Source organism: Caretta caretta, chromosome 1 (genome assembly GCF_965140235.1).
Source record: "Caretta caretta isolate rCarCar2 chromosome 1, rCarCar1.hap1, whole genome shotgun sequence".
Taxonomy (NCBI): Eukaryota; Metazoa; Chordata; order Testudines; family Cheloniidae; genus Caretta; species Caretta caretta.
Window position 1 is genome coordinate 255,172,083 of NC_134206.1, and position 24,614 is coordinate 255,196,696.

The 24,614-nt window shown below is 40.2% G+C and overlaps 1 protein-coding gene across 3 annotated transcripts in view; it reads left to right on the plus strand.

Moving 5' to 3' along the window:
- RFX4 (regulatory factor X4) overlaps positions 1–24,614 on the plus strand; it is a 132,413-nt gene that overhangs the window by 77,174 nt on the left and 30,625 nt on the right. For 2 of the 3 annotated variants that reach the window (XM_048832228.2, XM_075123406.1), the window contains exons 11-15: positions 1,582–1,726; positions 6,157–6,251; positions 8,011–8,128; positions 16,033–16,152; positions 17,452–17,613. In XM_048832228.2, coding sequence (XP_048688185.1) covers positions 1,582–1,726; positions 6,157–6,251; positions 8,011–8,128; positions 16,033–16,152; positions 17,452–17,613 — 640 coding nt within the window. The remainder of the gene's footprint in view (positions 1–1,581; positions 1,727–6,156; positions 6,252–8,010; positions 8,129–16,032; positions 16,153–17,451; positions 17,614–24,614) is intronic. The other variant, XM_048832236.2, reaches the window with a different exon arrangement.

Genomic DNA, 24,614 nt, shown 5'->3' on the forward strand with positions numbered 1-24,614 from the left:
GCTCTCAAATCCTGAACACTTTACTTGTTTTTGTTAATCCAGTCTTTATTCTGGCAGAACTAGGGAGTTTTGCCTAGATAAAAACTGATTAAGCTTGTTATGCAGACTTACCACTTTGCAAAAGATGCTCTCGTAGACATACATGATGGATTGTTTTTCTTCCATAAAATTAACCTGAAAACTCGTAGCAGCATATAAAATTGAACTATTTCAACAGGTGTATTTTGTCTGTCTTTTTTCCCTTTAACATAGGACCCACTCTATTAGTTTTCTTTGTTTATCATTTTGTGAGGATGGCTTGACTATATTTTTCTGTATTTTGGGGGTTTTTTTTACAATGGATTATTTTCTTCTGGGGTTTTGAAATGGTTTATTTATCAAAACTTGTTTGGCATGCCCAACAGTACTTCAGTAGAGATCATTTTATAAATAAAATTACCGTTATAATGTATTAATGTTCTTATAGCTGTGAATATAAGCTTCATAATATCCCATTGTTTTACTGATAAAAATCCACCATGCAGGTCAACATACTATGTCTGTGATTTATTTTTCACTGACTCAGTTAGGCCACATGAACTGTGCAAAATTCACAGGGCCAGATTTTCTGATGGTATAAGTAGGAGCATCTCCCTTGACTCCTGTGGCGTTTCACCCATTGACACCAGCTGAGGGTTTGTCCCACACTGCAGTTTGAGGGGCTACACTTGAAAACTGTATCTAATGCCCCAGATTAACCCCCACAGCAGAAATACCCCCTGACGGAAGGAGATCTCAGTGAGGATGCTTTGTGGAGTTCCTCCTCCTTTAATTCATTTGTGGGGCATCCTGCTGCATGAGCTGTGGGGTCTATCCACAAACCTGGTAGATCCCCAAGAATCTGCACAGATCCACGGGAATCTGTAGAAGACCAGATCCATTCACACAGCTCTGTCCCCTCAACAGCTTCCTAAACCAGGGACTCTTCAGGCTGCCATGGCCCCCAAGGGAGACTCCTTGGAAAAGATAATACAGCCCTAATCTGGGTTGTCTTCTCTGATTAATTTACACAGGACTGATGTGTGACCCCGATCCAGCACCACCCACGTTTCTCTCAGCCTACTCCTTCCCTTTGTGCAGGGAGGCCTCTGCATGGTCCAGAGGATGGGCAGGTGGTGGTGTGGGGGCAGGTGAGCCTCCTTTTCATGTGTCAGGGGGAAGATGCACACGCAGAGTATTCCCTCCCTACATAGATTGAGGGGAAGGATCTGGGCCAATGTGTTTTTGTTCTTGGACTGACGTGGACCAAACACTGCAGCTCAAACCTTGTAGAATTAATGGTCTAGGGAGAGAGCAGTTTGATTAGAAATGCCTGTTGAGATTTGTACTTGTGGAAACCAAATACATGCTGAGTAGAACTGGCAAAAATGGCTTCAGAGTTCTCTCCAGCTACTGTGTCCAGTAACTTCGAGAAAGGATCAAGAGGTGTGTGGGGTTTGAGAATCAACTTAGTGAGGCTCACTAAGGGAGCGTAAAAGGGGATGAAGGCTATTTTTAACCTAATAAACCATGAACTAATGAGTAGATCGGATTGGATTATAGGCATCAAGAACGGTGATCCACAGTGCAGACATTACCTTTCAAATGCTGGAGGACTGGAGGAATGTGGATCTGAACAGCATTACCAAACAAACTCTCTATACCATGGAGGATTCACGTGAGGAGCACAGAAAGCTCATCATACAATGTAAGAATAAAATCCTCAAATGTGGTACAGGGAACTCTGAACTGTGTTTCCTGTTGAATGCAAAACACCACAATAATAATAATGTTCAATTTTATAATAATTGCTTTACAGTCAATCAGTTTATTAATTGAGATATTGTAGCAATGTGGTGGCACATCATTACTGGCTATTGCTTGCTTGCTGCTCAGATAAATACTGAAACACTTATCAAAGAGAAAGGTGAGCCAAAACCAAGATGTTCCACTTTGAGACATGGATATGGACAATGTTCTGTTAAAGAGATTATTTCTAGTCTTCCTAATGACTGATGCAGATCTAGGGCCCAATCCAAAGCTTATTGAAGTCAATGGAAGTCTGCCCATTGCCTTTAATGGGCTATGGATCAAGCCCCGAATCATTTTATCTGATAGAGTAGAATGATGGTTGTTTACCCAGTTATACTATTATGGGATAACTGCCTTTTGAATGGCTTTGACAGCAGGGCCATTTTTGTTTGAGTCACTTCCAGAGGCTTATTTTTTTTAAAAGCACTGGTTTCACAAAGCACTTTTATCAGCAAGTTAGTCTCTGATTGGCTGAAGTTTTCTTTGTGAACTTTTAGAAGTAAGTATGTATCCCACATCCAGAAATCTGATTGGCTGACATAGACACTGCTTGGTTTATTGAAGAATGACTTGTAGAAACCCTGGAAAAGTTGTGCTTTCTTAAAGGGGCAAGTTGGTTTTAGGGTAGGGTGACCAGATGTCCTATATAGGGACAGTCCCGATTTTGGGGTCTTTTTCTTATATAGGCTCCTATTACTTCCCACCCCCTGTCCTGATTTTTCACACTTGCTATCTGGTCACCCTGTTTTAGGGGGAAAGCTCATCTATTCCATGTGTAAAGTAGTGACACAAGTTGCCCACAGAATGTGCATGTGATAGCCATTTCTAGCCCATAGAACTCTGACAACAAATGTGTGTGCATCCCTGGGTGTGCTACACTGAGATACTAAAGATGAGTATTCTTGTCTTTAGTAGCAGTCTCAACCTCTACCTCCAGTTGGAGTCCTCCTCCTTTCTTTCCTGAAGACGACAAAAATGCTCCCGTCTACCTCACATCCCTCACTGACCTCTGAAAGAGTCATCCCCAAGCAGGAAGAAGGCCTCACATCTCCTGACCACCTGCTGCTGGCTCCATTTCCCAGAGGAGAACTGTTCTGGGATTCTTGCCAGTTCCCCCAGCCCCTGAGTTTACCTCCTGATATGATCCTTCTGCCCACTGGTGATTGACGGGAGTGAGCCAGGAGCTGGCAGCAGTGAAAGGTTGAGAGTAGTGAGAATTCAGGACAGGACAGGGGTAAAAGATAAGCAGTTCAGGACAAGCTGAAGCCTAGAATCCAGGCTCATCCTGGTTCCCAGCAGCCAGAAAATCTCTCTTCTTCTTTAACCATCCTCAGCATACACCCAAAACCCCTAGAAATTATCTAGTTCCCAAAGGGTTAATACGTAATACCAGTAATGTTTCTGGCCCAGATTCAGGAGACCATCCCCATTTAGGAAGGACCCTTAAGCAAGTGCTAAACTTTCAGTGCATATTTAAAAACCATTAAAGTTAAACAAATGCTTAAGAACTTTCCTGAAGAGTGGATGGAATTCAGCATATAAGTGCTTTCCAGAAGGGGCCAGTCATAGCCGGGTAGCAGTTTGCAACAGAAAGGGAGAAGAGAAAGGTGTGAAAGAAGGAGAGAGAGGAGAAAGACCAGAAGCAGTAACCCAACCCAGTGTAAGTGTTGAGGATTACATTGAGACAAGGGTATATATGTGACACTGACCTCAAGAGGTTTTTTTCCAACTTTGCATATAGTTTCTACCTCGATGAAGATCATTTAAAGATCTGTAACCAAGGATAAGTCTACAAGGAGCTAGTTCCAAAAGGTGAACCTTCTTTTTGGGGTGGTATTTTCAGCTCCCTTGCAGCAAATTCAGTACTGCTATTGCAAGTCAGTATTTCCCCTTCTACTGGAGGGTTTATAGCAGGCTGGAAATTCAGCTTAATTCCTTTGAATCCTCCAGTAGTATCACCTCCTCTCTGTCCTCCTGTGCACTCTTACCACTCTTGATAGATTTTTTCCTCTGAATCACCAAGAACTCTAGGATAACTCTCCCATGTCCTGCCATTCCTTATGAGTATTGCAATAGTGCCTAGCAGCCATAGTCTGAATCAGAGATCATTGTGCTAAGCACTGTGTGCACACAGATTGAAAAGGTGTTCCCGGCCCTCTAAAGCTTGCCTCTCTGTCAGTGCTCAGTCTTATTTCAAATCCTGGTTGAAAACATAGGTAAGGGGAAGAGACAAAGACAAACTGTTCTGTACCTCTAAAAGGGGCTGGCGTAGGTTGGAGTCAAGTGTTGGATGAAGATTCGGGCTGGTTCTTATTTCACCCAGTCCACTTTACTTATTTGCAACACACACACACACTCACACATGCATGAAAGTGTCACATTTTTGCAGGGTGTCTCCTCACGTGGTGAAATTGGGCCCTCACTTTAGGATGATGGCATTGGGATTTCTTAATACACATGTCCAATGTAGGTTTCCAATGCTCCTTTATATCCTGCTGGTGCTGGGAAATCCCGACACTCAGCCTCCCAAGGTTACAATTTCCAACTATAATAACTGGAAAAAAATCTTCCAGATTGGCAGATTTCCACTGAACGTGATAGTCGTTTGTTAGTAGAAAGTGGCTTTTCTCATTTTTAAGAATAGAGGTACTTCTATCATGATTTTTCTCCGGTGCTCCATTCCTTCTGGCTCCTGCAGATGTGTCTGCAACAGCTGCTTTGGGGCAGATGGTAGCTTTGTAATCGGCCCTGAGTAAGGGATAGTGCATAGCAGCACTTTCCCAGCAGCTAACCAGACAACAAACTGGGACTCGGAGGATCACAGTTCCACTTGTGCTCCCCAACTCACTCACAGAGAATGTAGTTGAAGCAGCTTACTCCCCACTCTATGGCCAGCCAGGTACTGGATTAAGGAGGCAGAGCGAGGGCTCCTCCTATGCCCTGTTCCGTCTACCCTCTCCCCACTGGCTTGCTTGCAGTGAGAAGTATTGGACAAATAGAGTTCTCCCCTCTGCATCCAGGGTCCTAATACGAGCAGGTCTGAGTGGGAAAGGAAGGGGAGGCTTGCTCCCCATTGTTCCCCTGGGTGGCTGAATAACAGCTGTGACAATCTACCCCTTTGTAATTAAGTCTAAATGGAATCAATGCACAGTCATTTGTAAGGCAAGGAAACTCTTAAATGCATTCCTACTGGATCCGTTGCTTCAGCTCATAACAATACTTCCCAATCTGCAGAGCCCAATCCAGGGTGGTGTTACAAAGAATGGCCATGCTGCTCAAGTGGAGAACATCTTGTATTTTGCATTTTTTCTCCATGTCTCCTGCACTCTTCCCTAGCTGCCAACTTTGCGCTTTGCCTCGTCTCCCTGCCCCTAGCATCCACTCCAGTGGTGGGAAATTCCTCTCTCCTGCTGTTTATAATGAAGTATAAATGGATGTGCACAGCGCATTTAAATCACCCTGTGACACAGCAGGTATAAAAGCATCTTTTCTTTTGATTTAGGGGACCATTTTTTGTAGCTCAATTGCAGAGCAATTCCTTGAGATGCTCAGACACATGATTCCTTGTCTTCCAATAGCTTCTTCTCCTAAATAAATTGGAGATTCTCCTATTTAATTGACACATTTGAACAGGCCATCTGAGTTTACTCTCTATATTTTTGAAAAAAATATTTGGAAGAGGATTGCCTGTCTGTAGAAACTCCTTTAGGTGTAGTCAGCATGGCATTTGTGTTTTGGCAGTAAATCACTTTATAAAAGTACACTTTTGTTGTTGTTGTTGCTTGTTTGCTGTTACAACTAAATGACGGTTGCAGCTGAAGCACGTTTTCACAACTAAAGCACTATGCACTGGAGATTTGCTGACGAGAGGCCTATCAACAATGCTCATCCACTGGGTGTTTAAAAGATCCTCTATGCATTTCTAAATCAATTTCATGCATGGCTTTTTTTCCTCATGAGGGTCAAAGCCTAGCTTACTGCTCTGCACCATGAACACCATAAATGTGTTTTACTTCCGGGCATAGACAGCTGAAGCGTAAATCAAAAGATGAATTACAAATGATGGGCCAAGATCCTGCTCCCACTGAAATCCTTTAAAAACTCCCACTGATTTCCATAGGAGCAGGACAGTGACCAAGCACAGTAATGGTTTCAACCTCTTTTATGTCTTAAGGTGTACATATATACATTTATAGTTAAGTGACCTGTTGTAATTAGCTTAGCAAATTGGCGATGTATTACTGATTGTTTTGTGACAGTTGTTTTCTCTATTGTTATAAAATGGAATTAAAGTCCTGATTTGGAGTATTTTTCTTTGTTTGTTAGTGTATCAGGAGTTTGATCATCTTTTGGAGGAGCAGTCACCCATTGAGTCCTACATTGAGTGGCTGGATTCCATGGTGGACAGATGTGTTGTGAAGGTTGGTAAATAGGAGTTAGGACCCGAGTCACTTAATGTGCAGTATTACCATGTGTAATATTTGTTTTAACAAAGCAATAGGTATTTAGTAGACACAGACTCAAGATGCAAAATCTGGATCCAAATTCCAGAGTCAAAAGTCAGGGAGTGTTCAGATTCAAGGCTTTCACTCATTCCATTCTAAAAATAGGAGCCATTTGCAAAATTCGGAGCTGGATCAGAGTTCAGATTTTCAACACCCCAACGTTCAAGGGTGTATGGATCTGAAGTGTTGGTTCAGACTCCTCTGTAGTGTATAGTGAATAATGTAGCATTGCAGGTGGAGATAATAAATTAATATGCCCTTTTGAGAGTTTAATGAAGATAATATTTAGTCCAGCTGATTCATTTTAGTAAATAAAGGTTAACAACGAGTTTATGGTTCAGCAAGGGATTTTTAGGAGTTGCTCTGAAACACCAGTAATAGAACTCTGACCTCAGTTTTAGTATTATTTGGGTGGACACTTACTGGCTGAACTCATGAGCACTCTCGGCCAATCAGACATCAATACAATTTTATGCAGTATATGTAACTGGACAATTTACCATATACTTTTAGCTTCTGTCTGTGAATGATAATACATTTTGTATTAGCATGTTCTGTTGGAAAATTGCAACTCTACTTCCAGAGTTCACTATTAGACCTGTGTAAATAACTTAAGAACACTTCATTAAACAATATTACCTCTTTTTCTGTTCGCAGAATGTCCACAACTCCCCCCCACACCAAAAAAAATTCCTAAATGTATCAATTGTTTGAAATTATTTAATTTTTTAAAAAGTGTCTTTAGTCTATAGATTGCTGTTTGAAATCACTGTGAGTGCTTATGATGGATCATATTGGACGTGGTATTTTTTCTATTTGCTGACTAGATGAGTATAATTCTTAGGATCAACTGGGAATATAGAAAATTAACGGGTCATTTCACCTTGAATGGTCCCTTGAAATATGTGTTAGCTACTTATACTAAACAATCTGTTCCATCTTGTATTTAGCTGTGACACTCTAAGTTTTCCAGACCCGAAGAAGAGCTCTGTGTAAGATCAAAAATTTGTCTGTCTCACCAACAGAAATTGGTCCCATAGAAGATATGACCTCACCTACATTGTCTCTCTAATATCCTGGGACCAACACGGCTACAGTAACAGTTATAGAAAATGAGCTTTTGAGAGTGTAAACTTACAATATGCTTTCTGAGAAGTATAATTGTGAGTAAAACATTATCATCTGAGTGTTCACAGAAAGAAAATGCAAAGAGGATGTGAACGCACCAAGAGCCAATTAGTTTAAATTAATTAGATTAATACATTATTTTTGCAGTATATTCCCAGCAATATTCATTATAAATTTTCTTCCTGAACTAGAGAATTGCCAAAAAGAGAGTCAAATTAAGATGAAGACCTGGATGTTGTTAGGCAGTCTGATAAATCCCTTCATTATTTATAATCCAAATGTTACCCTCCAGAAGCATGAGCATTTTCTGTTTTAGAGATTATAATTTTATTGTAAGCTTCTTCTTCCTGCAAACTAATGTGTATAGAATTATCATTACGGGATGGCTTCATGTGTGTCTGTTTTAATTTTTACCCTAATTTTCTTACAGTGGGATGTAGTTTTAGTTAAGGAAATGGATGGACATGGGCAGTGTTGGGCTGGGACAGACAATGGAAATGAAAATGAATGTTTGTTATCCATGTGAAATATATATATTTTCTTGTAGGTAGCTGCCAATAGACAAGGCTCTTTGAAGAAAGTGGCTCAGCAGTTCCTCTTGATGTGGTCCTGCTTTGGCACACGAGTGATTCGGGACATGACTTTGCACAGTGCACCCAGCTTTGGTACTTTAATTTTAATTTTACTGATTGTTAGCACAGTAAAAAATGCTAGATCAATAGCTGTCATGCACTTTTGAGTGATGATCCCCTCTGATTTTCACATGTTTATAACTTTTTTTAAAAATCTCTTTTTGGGGTTGAAATTTTCAACAAATTTTCTGCCTCTAGGTCATTTTTTCTGTTGCTTTTGAACAAATTCCCTTCAGTTGTTTTTGATGTCCATAAGAGTGGAAGAATATAAACGTACCCCATTTTAAAAAAAAAAGAAAGGAAAAAAAAGGTTGTCCTGTTTCTTTTCACACAGAACTGTGCTTTGAAACCTGGTGTGTAAACAGTCCCTACTGAGGAGTATGTGTATGTACAAATTGAATTAGTCAACAATAGGAATGATGGAAAATTGGCTATTGTGCTTTTGTGTTTTCATAAGTGCACACTTGTCAATGTATGTTATTAGCAGACTAATAATAATGAGGATTGTGAGAGAGCAGCACTGAGCCACTAGCATGTTTTCTTCCAGCAGTGCTTTATTGTGTTTTATTCTCTTAGGTGATGCTTAGATATAGGGGTGCTGGGCACCCCCAGAAGAATGTAGACCTATAGATAGAAAGCTTCCGAGCTTTGTTCAGGTACCAGTAAGCTGAGGGGAGCAGATTTTGGAGGCAGGCAAGAACACTATGAAGTCCCACATGGGGCACCTGGGAAGCTGGCCATGAGGACTCAGTATTACTAACCCCAAGCAATCAAAAATTGTGTGTCAGGCCACACAAAATCATGGGATTGGCTTAAAAAAATGTATGGTTTTTTTTTAATGCATTTTGGGTGGTTTTATTTATCTTCTGGTTTTTGAATCTCTAGAGTGCATGTGGGTCACATTTTTAAGTTTTACTCCATGACCATAAAGGCTAGAAACTTACTTTTTTAATGCAAGCTGAGATTCTCACATATTTACAAGCTGCCAGGAGGTGAGGCTTTAAGAAAAACACCAAATACCACACAACTCTTGATAAAATCTCAAGAGCTGGCCTCACTGTCTTCTGAGAACCTTCAGGAGCATTTTGATCTGTGGTTGGTCTTCATGGCTTCCCTGTTGTCAGTTTCTTCTAAGCACAGCTTTTCAGCAAGCACAACAGTGAGTTGCCACTCCTAGCAGGCAGTGGGATAGTGAAAATCCTTAAAAGGCCTCTATGCACAGCTTTTGTATTCACTGGATTGTGCTGAAGTACCAGAGCCCTGACCATGTTTGATATCTATCCCCTCTCATATGCGCTCTCCCCCTTATTCACCAAAACTCTTTTCACTGTGGAAATAGAGATTGCTCGCATTGCTGAGCATTGCATACTTCTCTGCACAATGCAGAAACCTCTTGGAACAGGTATTGAGCAAACACTGAGTTCTGAGCGTTTTGGCTCTCTGCAGCACTCAGCTGCAGGAGCAGCCTTTATATGCAAAACACTGTGTAAATGCAATGTTGAGGTCACACTGATAAAATCATGAAACGTCAAAAATGCAAGTTAAGGTTCCAAAAATTGTGCACTCTCTATCAAGCTGTACATAAGTAGTATTTTAAATGCCTATTTAGGCTAAATGTGTAGCCTAATAGAATACTGTTTTTTGTAAAATGTATAAAATAAAATATACAGGATGTGTAGTCACACACGTATACCCCTCTCTACACAAAATAGAGCTATTTAGATAGAATGGTGTATTAGGAAAGAGCATATCAGCAGCCACATGCGATGTGCTTTCCATGGCATCTGGAGAATTACTCTATACAATTCTAGTAAGACAGGTCTTAAATGCATACTCCATCTTAAAAGTATGTTTAAAATCAATTGCTGTCTCTTAAAAGTATTGGAAATTTAATTACATTTGTAGTCACCAGCTACATCTGTTAAGAGTCTGCTTTCAAATTATTATAGCACATGTAAAATCAGTATAAACTGGTTTTCTGAAAATAATGCATTTTTAAAGGATATAAATAATATAGTATAGAATTTTTTAACGACTTGGGTTTGATAATGCTGCTTGCAGCAGTAGTGAACAGGATTATCATTTACATCTTCATTATGGCACTGTAAACTTCCTAAGGTTTTCTTATAATAAGCCCATGTAAGCTTTCTTTCTTTTTACCAATACACACTGTCTCTGTGAATAAGAGCTTTTAGTTGTTTTTAACAGAACCCTTGAATTTCTCCCCTCTGGGTCCAAAAGTGCAGGTCTATTGAAGTCAGTGGGAGTTTAGAATGAGCAAGGACTTCAGATCCTCAAAGGGGATGAGTATTGAAACCACATCCAGACCCCAGTATAATAAAATTTGGCTATCACTGCTCCCACTTCTCAAAAAGTGACTGACATGTTATTTAACATAATCAGCTGAATTATAATCTCTTGAATGAATGCTGTAATATTCTAATTACAAAGCCATTGTATTGCATTATAGCTGAGCATGTTCCAAAAGTCTAATATCCTCTGAATTTAAACGTATCAGAATCAGACCTGAGGAACTTGTTGTGGGCTTAATTTAACACAGTTCTTCCTCTCTTTTTATAGTATCATGCATTTTTAATGAGTACTGTACAATAGAGGGAAACAAAGATGACATTGATATATTTTAGATATTGTCTTCTATATAAATTTGTTCTTATCTTAGATGAAAACTTGTGTATTTTGGCTACATTGATGACTATGTAAACAGGCACTGATTTTCAGGATCATTCTAAGCAATAAACAATGCCAGATCTTTATGCTGTTATTGTTTTAAAAAACAAAAAAGCATTATTTGAGAGTGTGTTTGAAACAAAAACATGATAAAAATCACTTGTTTGATGCTGTGGTCATTCTTATATACAGTACAATATATTTTAGCTTTGTCATCATTTCATGATCTGGAAATTTGACTACAGAATGTTTCACAACATGTCACTGGGCTGGTAGTATATATCCTGAAATGACATACAGATCTGAGTCTGGGCAAAGCTTTTAAGTATGGTGCATGGCATGGGCAAGTCAAAACGATTCCTGGCAGACAAAAGCTCATCTCTCTCCTTTCTCTCTCCCTCTACTCGTCTTCTGTCTAGGCATATCAAAGGCACAGTCGGTGGCAATGTTTTGGTAATGCATCCTGTGTATTAAAACAACTAATTAGTAAAAGGAGCCTTCCAATCTTCCGCAGAGCTATATATCTCTGTTTTACAATACTTGTACATAATTCCTGGCTTTTGTGAAAGCTGCTGATGTTTACTGTGTATTAGCTGGATAGAACAGCTGTAATAATATCCTGATTGCATTCAATTTGGTCTTTTTGAAAAGAGAGACAAAAGCAATTTATTACTGTAGGTACAGTATCTAGGGGGCTTTTTATCTCTCACTAAATGAATATATATTTTATGAGACACAGATGAATCCTCTTCAGTACCTACAGCTGTATTTGAAAGAGCCAATCGTAGGTCCCTGCTAAATACAGTAGCGTGCAAAACAAAATATAAACATAAAATATAAACAGTTGTACATGAATAGCTGCTCAGTAAGTAACTGATGTGCATATCCTGAAACTGGTTTAATTTTATATCTTACATTTAACTTAATTAATTTAAAATGTAAAATGATTGCATTCATTTGATACAACACCCCTTGATGCAGAGTGTCTTATAAATTCTGTCTCAAACATTCTGCAGAATTAAAAAATATCAAATAGTAAAAGAAGAGGAAAATTCAGAGAGAGACAAGGGGACCAGATAGTTTTTTAAATGGTGTACTCAGTATTATCAACCCCAAGTGTTCAAAAATCAAGAGTTAGGCCCCAAATATCATGAGATTTTAAAAAATAATAAATCTTGGGTTCTTAGTATTTGTCTTCTAGCATGTGAGCATTTAGTGTTTCTACTTTCAGGGTTTTCTCTGCAACCTTAGGGCTAGAAACTTTCTTTTATTTTTTAATGAAAGATGAGATTGTCACGTAATTACCTGTCTCCAGGAGCAGGGGCTTGAAGGATGAACACCAAATATCCTGAGACTTATGATTAAAATTGTGAGACTTGGAAACGCTGAATATTAGGCCTGATTCGCCTCTTGTCCGGATCAGTAATGACTCGAAGTCAACAGAGGTACAAACTTGTGTGAGACGAGAACCAGGCTTGTTCTAGGGCATAATGCTCCAGTTTTTTACGCTGGTGAACCCCAATCGAGTTACATCAGTATTAAACTGGACTAACACAGTGGTCAATCAGGCCCATTGTGTTCATAACACTTCTAAACAGAGTAGGATTCTACAACATTGTAACCGATGTTAAGCATTTTGAAAATAGCTATCTTATTCCATTTGCAGTTTTTACAAGACTTCCAGTTCAAAAACTTTATAAAACTAAACAGCTACAGAGCTTGGCTAAGGCTCTCCACTACATTGCACCTTATTAGTCATTTTAATTTCTGTAAGATGGCTGTGAAGCATACAGTTTTGATTTGCACAGGTGTAAATGATCACAAAAGTAGAGAATCAAGCCCTTTATATTTGCCAGTGGAAGATTATTTGCCCATCACTACGCATGTGTTCTATTTATAAAAATGTCTGATGTTCTTGTTTTTGGTCTTGCGCCAAGGACACAAAGCATCTGTTCTCCCCTCAGTGTGTGTGCATAACTCCCATGAATGACAATGGAAGTTACGCATGCGTGCATTGAGAGAATGGAACACAAAGACTAGAGCTGTTGCAACTGAAGAAGAGTGTGTGCACAGTTGCTTTGAAAGCCTAATTACGAGACAACATTGCATTGCATAATGACATGGGGCCTTTCAGACTGCTTCTCCTACACTCCACTTGTACAGTATATACGAGCAAAGAACAGCATATTTGTGGAGCAGCTGTAGGCACTCGTTAAGGTAGAAACAGGCTTCCCAATATAAGCTCAGCTTTCAACCTCCTCCTCTAACTTCCTCCAAAAAACCAATCATTCTGAAATTATGTATGTAGCATCCCATTCCAGGGAAGGATTTTGTCTCAAAAGTTTGTTAAAAAATCAGTAAAGAAATTTGAAAGTTTTGGGCCAGATCCTGGGCTGTGACCAAGGACCTGCCTATGGGAGAGAGAGCCTCTCTCTGTCCCCAGCTGCCATCTTTGTGAGCAGTGAGCTGACATCTCTTGACTTTTAAGAAAGGGGCCCGTTGGCAGAACATTCTTTTGTGAGGGGCCCTCCATTTTGGAATTCACCCTCCCGTTATCCCTAGGTTTGAAATCGACAAATCCATTGATATTCAGAGCACAACGAAAAAGCCATCTCTTTTTCCAGGTTTTGAGGAGTGATGAGTATATTGAGGGCTTGTATTTGTGGTTGCGGGATTTGGGGTCTATGGGTGTAGCTGATTTCTGATTTCTTTTCAGCTGGCTATTTTCTCTGGTGTTGGGGTGGCTGGTGGGTTTACTTTTATTCCAGTCTGACTGTATTCACTCCTGCCAAAGGTACCTAAAGCCTTTGATAGGCCTTTTTAAATGTACCATGCAAGTACAAATAAATATATCTAAAATTTACTAATCGTTGGTGGAAAGCCAATATAAAAAGAGCAAGTTAAATTTCTCACTAAAGTGACTCTTCATAAAAAAAAAGTGAAGTATTCACCCAGCTCTGTTGTATAATATAGATAATACAGCTGGTTGAAAAATAATAACCCCAAATATCAAAGTTTCTATTTTGCAGTGGTTGATACAGACCCATTTTTCTGTTTTGTACAAAAACAGTTTATTGCAACTTTTGTCTAAAGTGTTATCTAGATGTTTATGCACATTGTTTGTTTATCAAAGAGCTGGTTTTGGTAAATGAAAAATTTTGAAGATATTTTTATTAAAAAATCAATACAAATAGTGATTTAAATTTTTACAAAAAATGTCATGGGAAATTTTTAAAATTACAAAAAAGAGGGTCAACATGTCTTTGTGATTTTTTCATTTTTGCAAAAAGATTGGTTCTGGAAGAAAAAACATTTAGTTTTAAAAATATATATATCATTCATCTCTAGTAGATGCCAGTATGCTCTTCAGACAAAGTAATCTGTCTTGATTTTCTTCTTTGCTTCCTATCTTCTATACACTGCTGAATCTGCCCAGTGATAGCATATGGACATGTCTACTTCTCACACTGAGTCCTTGTATAAATTTTTAAGTCTCTGTCTATGGAGGCTAGAGGAAAAGTCAATTTTTCCCCAGTACTGCTTCCCTCACGTCTGTTCTCTGCTTCTTGGCATTTCTCTAATTGAACTGAGACCTGAAACTACACGGGAAACTCTTCTTTCCCTGTCCAGATCCATATCTGTATAGCATGTCTCAAATTGCCTCCTAGGAAGTGGCTTGCCGGGAACCACCAAGAAATGTGCTTGGAACTTCCAAGACTGATGGTTGTTAAAGATAGTGATGCCTGTCCCTCATGCTGGGAGATGGCAGGCAAAGCCAAAACATTCAGGACACTTCCTATTCCAACTATAGTAATGTGGTACTTAATAATGTGACAGATGCCTCATGTGGAAGGGCTGATGCCAGAGATATTGACGCTACTTTGGTTGGCTGAAGCCTTTCCATGTGGGGCATCCCACAGTTGTTGCTAGCACGTTTGGGAAGTAGTGGAAACCTCATCTGTCGAATTATTCAAAGATAGACTGGATAAAACCCTCAAGATGTGCCATAGGGATGGACATTTTACTTAAGGAGTCTTTTAGTCTCTCATTGATATCATTGTGTCATATACCTTCTCTGATGTCTTAGGTAGCTTGGAATTGTCATGCCAGAACATATCATTGGTCTATCCCATTCAGTATTCTACATCTGTCAGTAATCTGATGCTTCAGAGAAAGGCAGAAAAGTATGCTATACTGTTCTTGGCCAATTTTACAAAGCTAGGACGTGAGAGCAAAATATTTATTTCCAGCTCTCAACTCAGTGACCAGTTTACATCCTAAAATGTGCTGATTCTTAACACTTGTAATTTTTAACCTATTAGTCTAACCACAAACATAATCCACCTCCAGACGTATAATTATGAAAAATGAGAAAGTTCCTTATTTATAAATTCTTCAGACTGTACCTATCCTGACTGACAATGCTTCCTGTTAAAGCAATTTATTTTAAGGTGTTTGGGCATCCTATCATACACGAATAATGGCTTTGATTCTTGGCAACACTAATGACATTACCAGAGAGTTGGGAAGGAAATGTTCTGGCTTTAAAGGTCCTATATAAATGGTACCAACGCCCAATCGGCTGAAAAATGCTAACAAAAAGATAATCAGACTCTTGCTGGGAAGATGCTGAAGGAAGGTTGGGGTCCAGGTCCCGTAGTTTCTGACCTTCACCATATCCCTCCCTTCATCTTTCTAGTTTAAAGCCCCCATGGACAGTCCAGCTAGCTCAACAATACTTTGTGCTAGTGTATTTGACAGGAATAGATTTTTATATTTTGATTAATTTCCTGCTTTCCCAGACCGCCCCATCTGACTTAGTAAGTGCTTGCTTGGATATAGGAGAGAGAGCTTGGTCCAAAAGGCAATTCTTGCTCAAGATTTATAATTACTACAGAATGATAGTTATTTGTCAGGACACTTTTCTCAAGAACCGGACCCCAGAGACACAAATTTTACTTCTGAGAAATGATCCCAGAATTCACATAAATCTGTATAAATCCAGGTACAAGTACACTGTGGCAAGCAGAACCCAGACACAAAAACACCCTCCCCTCTTAACTTGCCTTTAACATTGACAGATGACTCACTTTTCAGTAAGAGACATGGTTCAGTAGCAGGACTATACAGGGGCCAGTGGTATTCAGTGATTTGGGGTTGTTTTTTTGGTAATACTGTAATCATTTGTGTGATAAATGTATTGAGACCATTAATTGCTTTTATGTTTGTTCATATTATTTCATTCCCAGGGTCTTTTCACCTTATTCACTTGATGTTTGATGACTACGTATTATACCTGTTAGAATCACTGCATTGTCAGGAGAGAGCTAATGAGTTAATGAGGGCAATGAAAGGAGAAGGAAGCACAGGTGAGTTTGTTTTCTTAGCAGTACCTTACATACCTTCTATAATTTTATTCTCTGTGATTCACCCATTTCTGTACATGGGCATTTCCCTATCCCCATTTACCCTAATCAGGCCTTTCCAGAAGGAATGTGTCATTTTTCAGCTGTATTATGTCAGACAAGTCAATTATGAGCCTCTCTGGTTAGTGAAAAAAGAACTGGAATACTTGTGGCACCTTAGAGACTAACAAATTTATTAGAGCATAAGCTTTCGTGAGCTACAGCTCACTTCACCGGATGCATTCAGTGGGGACATTGCGTGTCCTGAAATTGATTTTTAATTAGACTGCCTGCTTCTTGCTGTAACTATTGAGTTTAGTTATGAAAGTCTGAAAATTTCAACTCCTAAACCTGTATTTGAGATTTCAGCAAGGGAGTTTTATACTGAATGTTCACATCAACTAACCTATAAAACCACAGTCACATTTAAGTGACATGTGTCTTGATTCCCCTCTCCCTTACACTGGCTTTACAATAATATGTCCACTGTCTTTGGTCGGGTTACTCCTGATTTTACACCACTGAGTCTGAGAAGAGAATCGGGGTGAGTGACTTTCATTGGTTAAGATTAAAGCCAAAGCTATGATTTATGATATACCAATGTTCAACTTCCAAAGAAAAAAATCTACATTATCAGTAGAAATACAGATGCCAGATACTCAGTGCTGTATGCTCAGGTACTTCAGTGCAGCCCCAGCGGTGTGGAGATCACCTGTAACCTCCCAGTTCAGGATGCATGTGATGAAAAAGAGTCCTAGCAGTCATAGAGTCAGTGGAGCCAGCTTCCATCCCTCCCTGAAGCTACAATTAATTTAAATGGGAGTTGTATGGCTAAATCCCCTAGCTGGCTTTTGAAAAGCTCACTCATCCATTTTAGCATAGACTAAATATGACACCTAAGGTTTGGAAGGATGATCCAGTAGTTAGGGTGCTAGCCTGTGACTTGGAAGACCCAGGTTCAAATCTATGCTCCACCACAGACTTCCTGGGTAATTCATTTATCCTCTCTGTGCCTCAGTTCCCCATCTGTAAAATGGGCATAAGAGTACCTCACACTGATGTTGTGAGGATAAGCATGTTAATGATCAGGAGATGGGGCCATGAAAATGGGGCCATGAAAATACCTACGATAAAGACAGATTTATGTAATTCCTCCACACACCAGAGTTTACATCTAAAATTAACTTTTCTAAGTGATCTATTTCATAGGGTTCCACGAGCCATATTTAACAACATTTTTATGACCTGTCTCCCAATCTTCAGCAGAAATACGAGAAGAAATTATATTGACAGAACCTGCTCCTCCAACTCCTTCGCCAGTGCCATTCTCTCCAGCTAAATCTGCCACCTTGGTGGAAGTGCCATCTGCACCCTCACCTGTGAGCAGTCAATCCCCAGAGTACGCTAGCATAGCAACTACAACAGGTAGGTAGGCTAAGGATGGCTGGTTCTTGCATTCTTTTTTCCAAAAAAATGTTGTCAAAAAACCAAAAGCCTGCAATAAAAATTGTGAGCAATGTGTCAGTTTAGAGCCACTGTCTCTGAAGTCGCCCTCTCAAAATGGACTCAGCATATGTTCCTTATTTATAATTGTAAATAGATATTTTCTTTATATCTTGCCAAACATGACATGCAGTGCAATTGAAAAAGGATCCAATGTGTGCATGGATTCCTGGACATCAAGATATAAATTTGTAAAAGCAGATGGAAATCTCAATACATTATGGACTCTATGCAGATGTCTGGGGCCCTTGGAAGAAGAGGGCCACAATTTTGTTCCAAAATGTTTTCAAACCTCAGTTTAAAATCGCATATTTCTAGCAATACTTTAAAAGAGTCTTTTCTAAATACAGCACTTTACAGGGCTTCTCGCAACAAATTTTTGGGTGGCCTCAGTGTGTGGCCACTAACTCTTGCTGGTAGCCGCACAGACACTTTTTCCTAAAATTATTTATTTTTCCTAAATTAATAAAGTAATATGCACATATATACATCTAAATCATTGTAATTTATTTATGTAAGGTTTTGGGCTTTTTTTTGCGGACTCAATAATAAAAATAATGTAGTTATCTCTATTCTTGACTGGACCTAACAGAATAGAAACACAAATAAGGTGCTTTGCATGTTCTTGTCTTTTTTTATTATTGTTTCTTTTGCTTTTTTGGTAAAAATGGTTGTACAACAATTCTGAAGTAAATTTTAAAATGCTTTCACATAACAGAAGTCCAAATAATAATGAAAAACATATCTGGGCGGCTTGGGTCTGGGGAGGGGAGAGTCGGGGAGGATGCTCAGGATGGCTGAGGGGAGGGGAGGGCACGCGCCCCCCCTCCCCCCGGCCTCCTCACTCTGCTGCTGGTTCACCACTCACCTCCTTACTCCCCCGCTGCTCGCCTCCTCACCACCCCTTGCCTTCTCACCTTGCTCCTTAAGTGCTGTGTGTCCCACCTGTGCCTCCAGAGAGGCGGCGCATGCAGCAACAGGGAGAAAGAGCAGTGTTCCCACTAATTTTTCCCACCCATGTGCACCAATATGGAGGTGATGTGTGACCTTCACCTTCATATTGGTGCACAAAACCTTCATATTGGTGCACAAAACAAAATTCATGTGATGGGGGTGGGGCCGAGGGGGAATGTGGCAGGGCTGGAGCAGAGGGTTGAGGTGCAGGGGTATGAGGACTCTGTCTGGGTGTGTAGGCTCTGGGGCGGGGCCAGGAATGAGGGGCTCAGGGCTGGGGCAGAGGGTTGGGGTGCAGGGGTGTGAGGGCTCCAGCTGGGGGTGCAGGCTCTGGGATGGGGTTGGGGATGTGGGGCTGGTCCCCAGGCGGGTTCCCTGAGTGCCTGTGTGGTGCTAAATAGGCTGCTGCATGGCCGTGCAGCTTACAGGGAACTTGGAGGGGCTGATGCTTCCCCTCCCCCCAGCCCAGGAAACTGCCGTGGCCACAGGGAAACCCCCTAGTGGCCGCATGCAGCCACTGTGGCCACATTTGAGAAATGGTGCTTTAGAACACACTCGATGACTTAACACACACTTTCTCTAAAAATGGACACAGTTTGAATGGGCCAGATTTATAAAGCTATACAGGCTCTTAGCGGGATTATCAAAAACACCTCAACTCCCAATTCCCAATGGTAATAGATCCTGTCTGCATCTTCAGGTGCCTAAATCCTTTAAAAATCTGGCTCAGTTGCTCTAGGGTATGTTTTGTTTTTCTGTTTTAACGCTTTGTTCATACCTTTCAACATCTTACAAGGACAGAATTTAGGAAATGAAGGCCTGTGGCTTGTATGCAACTGCATGCCTATAACTGCACATATAATTATAGCAGTTTCAGGAACACACTGTGTATCAAATGGGCATGTAAAAGTCCTAATTAATAATTTGTGCATGAAGATACTCCATTTGTGACTCAGGATTGCAAAAATTGCAAATGAACTAGTAGGCACACAACTGGCTTGCAATTTGGTGTATACAAGTGGGCCTCTATACTCTGCATGTGAAATTCCTCTCATAGGCTCTCTGATATGAAAGACAGATTGTACATTCTGAAGGTGGTGGCCAGGGCCAGTCATGACCTTCAAGTCTCTGGGGTCAAAAATATTTTGTTTTCCTAATTTGAGTATGCCAATGCAGGAAAGGAGTCAGGAACTTGAATGACTGTCAGAAGACATTCCAGGCACCTGATGCTGCCCTGGCTACTCAGTGGTGAAATGAATGATATAACTTTCACTTTTGGAGGACTCTAGAGTAGCAACAAAAGCTTCTAGAAAAATGCCAGGAAGTGGCAATTTACCATCCTAGAGAATCAGACAGTAGTTAAAGGACTAATAAAGGTTTCTGCCAAATCTTTTTCATGCCTTCAAAGACATCCCAGGGAACCACAGTGTGTATTTGTGGCTGAAATAGATTTAAGAGCATTTTAATCCTACATAGCATTGTGGAAACCTCAGGTTTGCTTGTTGTTTGAGACTTTAGAATCATAGTCTAAAGTTTAGAGTGTATTTGGTGTGAAAATACAACAATCCCATGTCCTGAACAGCAAGACCACAAGACCAGAGTCATGTGGTTCTTGGACATGAAGGGTGAGTACCACTGTTCCCTCTAAGCTGTGTGCCTGTGCACACAGATCCTAAACTCCGCACACACGGCAAAACACCGCGCACACAAAAAATGAAATACTACATCAGAGCCAGGCTGAAATATCATTTACAGGCGACTTTTGACATTGTTCGCCTGCCATCTATCAACACAGCCAGATTCTACTAGCTGGCAAGGGGGGGAAAGGGAAAGGAGGGCAATGAATCCTACCCCTCCCCACCATCATTTCGAATGTGAAACGTTGATCACGTCGGGACAGTCGGGACCCACGCATCTCATTGTAGTCTGTTCGTTTGGCTGTGTACAAACTCAAGTACGTGTGAATAAGTCAAAATGCCTGGCCGTAGTTGCTAAGGAACTGCAAAGATTTCCCAGAAATGAACAAAGGTAAGTGTTGTTTTCGTGACTGAAATCTTTCGAAGGCATTGGACTTCATACATTTTCTCGTGATGTTTTACCATTCTCCTGCATTTTTTTGCCACAGATGCATGAATGTGATCGGAGCTATGCACAAACTTCCGGTATTCTGATCTGAATGATCTCCCATTTGCCCTTTTGTCGAGTTACGCTGTTAAGCACATTGAAATAGTAGCCATTTCTTAGAAGTATTAATTTTAAATAAACCAATCTGGTAAAAAATCAATCCCAAAAATGTCACTATCTAGAGGTCTAAAGCATAAAAGAACAGTGACTTCATTTAAATCTGGATGGCTGGATGAGACTATAGAGACGGTTACACCAAAGTCATGTAGGCCTGGGCTACACTGGCAGGGGGTGGGGGGGGTGGGGGTTGAACTAAGATACGCAACTTCAGCTACGCTATTCATGTAGCTGAAGTCGAAGTATCTTAGTTCGACTTACCTGGCCGACCTCATGGCAGCGAGTCAACCGCGGTGGCTCCCCCGTCAACTCCGCTTACTCCTCCTGCCAGGGTGAAGTACAGGAGTTGATTCAGGGATCGATTTATCATGTCTAGATGAGACGCGATAAATCGATCCCTGATTGATCACTACCCGCCGGAAAATGTACCCATAGTATAATGCTTGTTAAACTTTGTGAAATATTCACATATAATGAGGACAATGGAGTGGTTTATTTATATTGTCGAGATGCCAGAGCTTCGGGAGAATTTTCAACAGGAAGAATGTGGAACTATTTATGGAAGTTGGATTTCTTAAAGCGTCATCTGTCAAGTAAGTCTCATATAGATGGTATAACAAGACTTAGGCCTGGCCTATACTGGGGGGGGGGGAGGGGGGGCGGCGTTCAAACTGAGATACGCAACTTCAGCTACACTATTCACGTAGCTGAAGTCAAAGTATCTTAGTTCGACTTACCTGGCCGTCCTCATGGCGGCGAGTCTACCGCGATGGCTCCGCCGTCGACTCCGTTTACTCCTCCTGCTGAGGTGGCATACAGGCATTGATTCGGGGATCGATTTATCGCGTCTAGACAAGACACAATAAATTGATCCCCGATAGATCGATCACTACCCTCCGATCTGGCGGGTAGTGAAGACTTACCCTTTAGAAACAAAACCTGTCCTTACGGAGCGGATTGCTTAGCATGATTCTTGAAAGTCCTGCTGAAAAGCAGAGGAGGCAAATTAATCTTGAACACAAGCGCTCAAACCCAGAAGAAATCAAGGTACTTATTGACAGTGTGTTGTTAGCTATTAAAATTAACAGCTCAATGCTTTCTGTTCAGGATATTAATGACCATATGGAAAAGTATGTGCGCATACCAGCGAGCTGGAGAAGTAAAAATTATGCTTTTGAATTTCTTGAAATTGTCAACTGCATTGTCCAAAATGACCTCATGCATGAAATAGCATCGGCATGTTTCATACTCTAGCTGTTGGTGAAAGCACTGATATATCCATTAACAGACACTTGATACTCTACTTTAAATATAGATCCATAAATTCTGCAGACTATAAAACTTCATTTGGTGGACTATTACAATTGCAAGAGTGTGATGCTGTTTCAATAGTGTCTGCAATCAAAGAGTTCTATAAAAAACACCAACTTGAGCTCATGAAAATGGTGATGTTCATATCTGATGGTGCCTCCGTGATGTTGGGCAAACTCAATGGCGTGGCGGCTCATCTGAAATGTGATATTCCATACTTAGTCCAGCAACATTGTGTTGCACACCGGGAAGACTTGGGGATTTCCGATGCATTGAAAGAGATCAAGCTGATAAGAGACATCAAACCTTAATGAGAACTGTCTACACGGTGTTCTGTCGGTCATCCAGGAGAAAATGCAAATTTCAGGAAATAGTGGATGCTTCTGAATGTGAGTCAGTGGCTTTCAGGGCACTCAATGAAGTGTGCTGGTTATCTAGGCACTTCGCACTTCGAGCAATTATTCGCAACTATAATCCTCTTCTGGAATATTTTGAGCAAGACAAAGATACTGATCCAGTTTCTAAATACTGCCACAAAAAGCTGAATACCATGGAATACCAAATAACATTAGAAGTTTTGAATGATGTTTTGTCGGAGCTGACTTCACTATCCACGCTGCTCCAGAAACGGGGCCTTACACCTCTTGAAGCATTTCACCTTGCCCGAGGTAAACTGAACAAGATCAGAAGACAGTCCCTTGGAGATTCAGTCTATGGAGTGACAAAGTTAAGGCTCTCTCAGATATGAGTTTATATTGAATGGGCAAATGAAAAAGATCACAGGGAAAAACAGTAAGGTTAGTTTAGCAGTCTTTGACATTTTGACCAATAAGGAAATTAAAATGTATTTGTAATTACATATCTTATTCTTGGCTGATAATGATTTATTGATATTGTTTAGGAAAATTTTAAATTTAAAACACAAACTCTTGTTTTTCTTTTTTTACTTATGATGTCTCTTTCTGAAAACCCATACAAATTGACATAATGGCATACTTATTAAATTGTCTTTATTATATGTTTATCAAAATCTTTTCGGACATGTGTATAGAATGAAAGGTGAAAGTGGACACCAACTGGCAGAAGCTTATGGACTGATAATGATCATGATTAATATGTGCTTGATATATGCTCGTGATTGTCTATAAAAAAGATCATGAAGCGTAATGCTTAAAACTAACTTCTGCTTCATGAAGAATGGTTAAATTTCCTTTTTCTAAGTATTTAAAAACGACATTTATAAAATAACATGGTGTAAAACTATTATTATCACAAATTGCAAATTAAAACTTTTTAAATGTATAAGCATTTTACTCGCTTGGATGCATTTGCCTCATGGCGCACAAATTTGAACTCTACTTCAAAAATTTTCACAGAAGAAATGTTTTGCGCACTTGGCCTGTCAAAAATTAGAGGGAACATTGGTGAGCACAAAAGAAAATACACTGTTCGAATGAAGCAGCATGCTATGTGCTCTCCCCAGTAGAAACTTGAGACACAGATTTTATGAATAATTTGATTCGTAGATTTTAAGGCCAGAAGGGACCATTGTGATCATCTAGTTGGGCCGCCTATGTAACACAGGCCAGAAAACCTCCCCCAGTAACAAGAAATTGAAAAGCAGGTAACTGTGTGCTGCCCCTCAAAGGAGAGACCTACAAAATGAGAATGGTCTGAGGTTGTAAGAGTGGGGAACGTGGAAGGGACTCACACTGGCATTATGTTAATTTATTTGTACTTTAATTATGTTTACTAGGGTGCTTGAGTGATTGTCTCTCTCCTGCTATGGCCCTCGAAGGCTGAGGGCTGCTAGGGTGAAGCCTCAGGATGAACATAGGGACTATGGCTAAGGAACCCTCCCACCTGAGCATTTCTACCACAGCCTGTCTTAGCTAAACCTCCATGGAAGACCTTTCTGCTACAGTTCATCTTTGATCATTACAGTCCTCCTTTTTCACCAGCTCTTCATTTCCCCTCCTCCCCCACCTCCCCCATTTTCTCCCCATATTCTTTTGTTTGGCAGAACTGCTGCTTCTCTCTGGCCATTGAGCTCAACTTTGTTTTAATCACCATTATCTTAATTTTTGTCTAGAACGCAACTTATATGAATAAGAGTTCATATAAGTAAAGTAATCCAGAACCAGAAACATTGCAGCTGCAGGAATTGGTTGTATTTTACTTTGTGTGTGCTGAGGACATATTATAAACCATCTTGGCTAATCAACCTGCCATAGTTCTAGGGTATCAATTAATAGAGGGTATATTCTGCAGTTTGTAGAAAAATATAATAGGAAGTTTTTAAAAACATTAGAGGGGACATCAAAAAAATTACCCAAAACTGGTGGTGATGTCGATGCAGATAATATTCCAGACATGTGAAAAATGTAAAAGGCATTTGTGTGGAAAGTTCATGTACG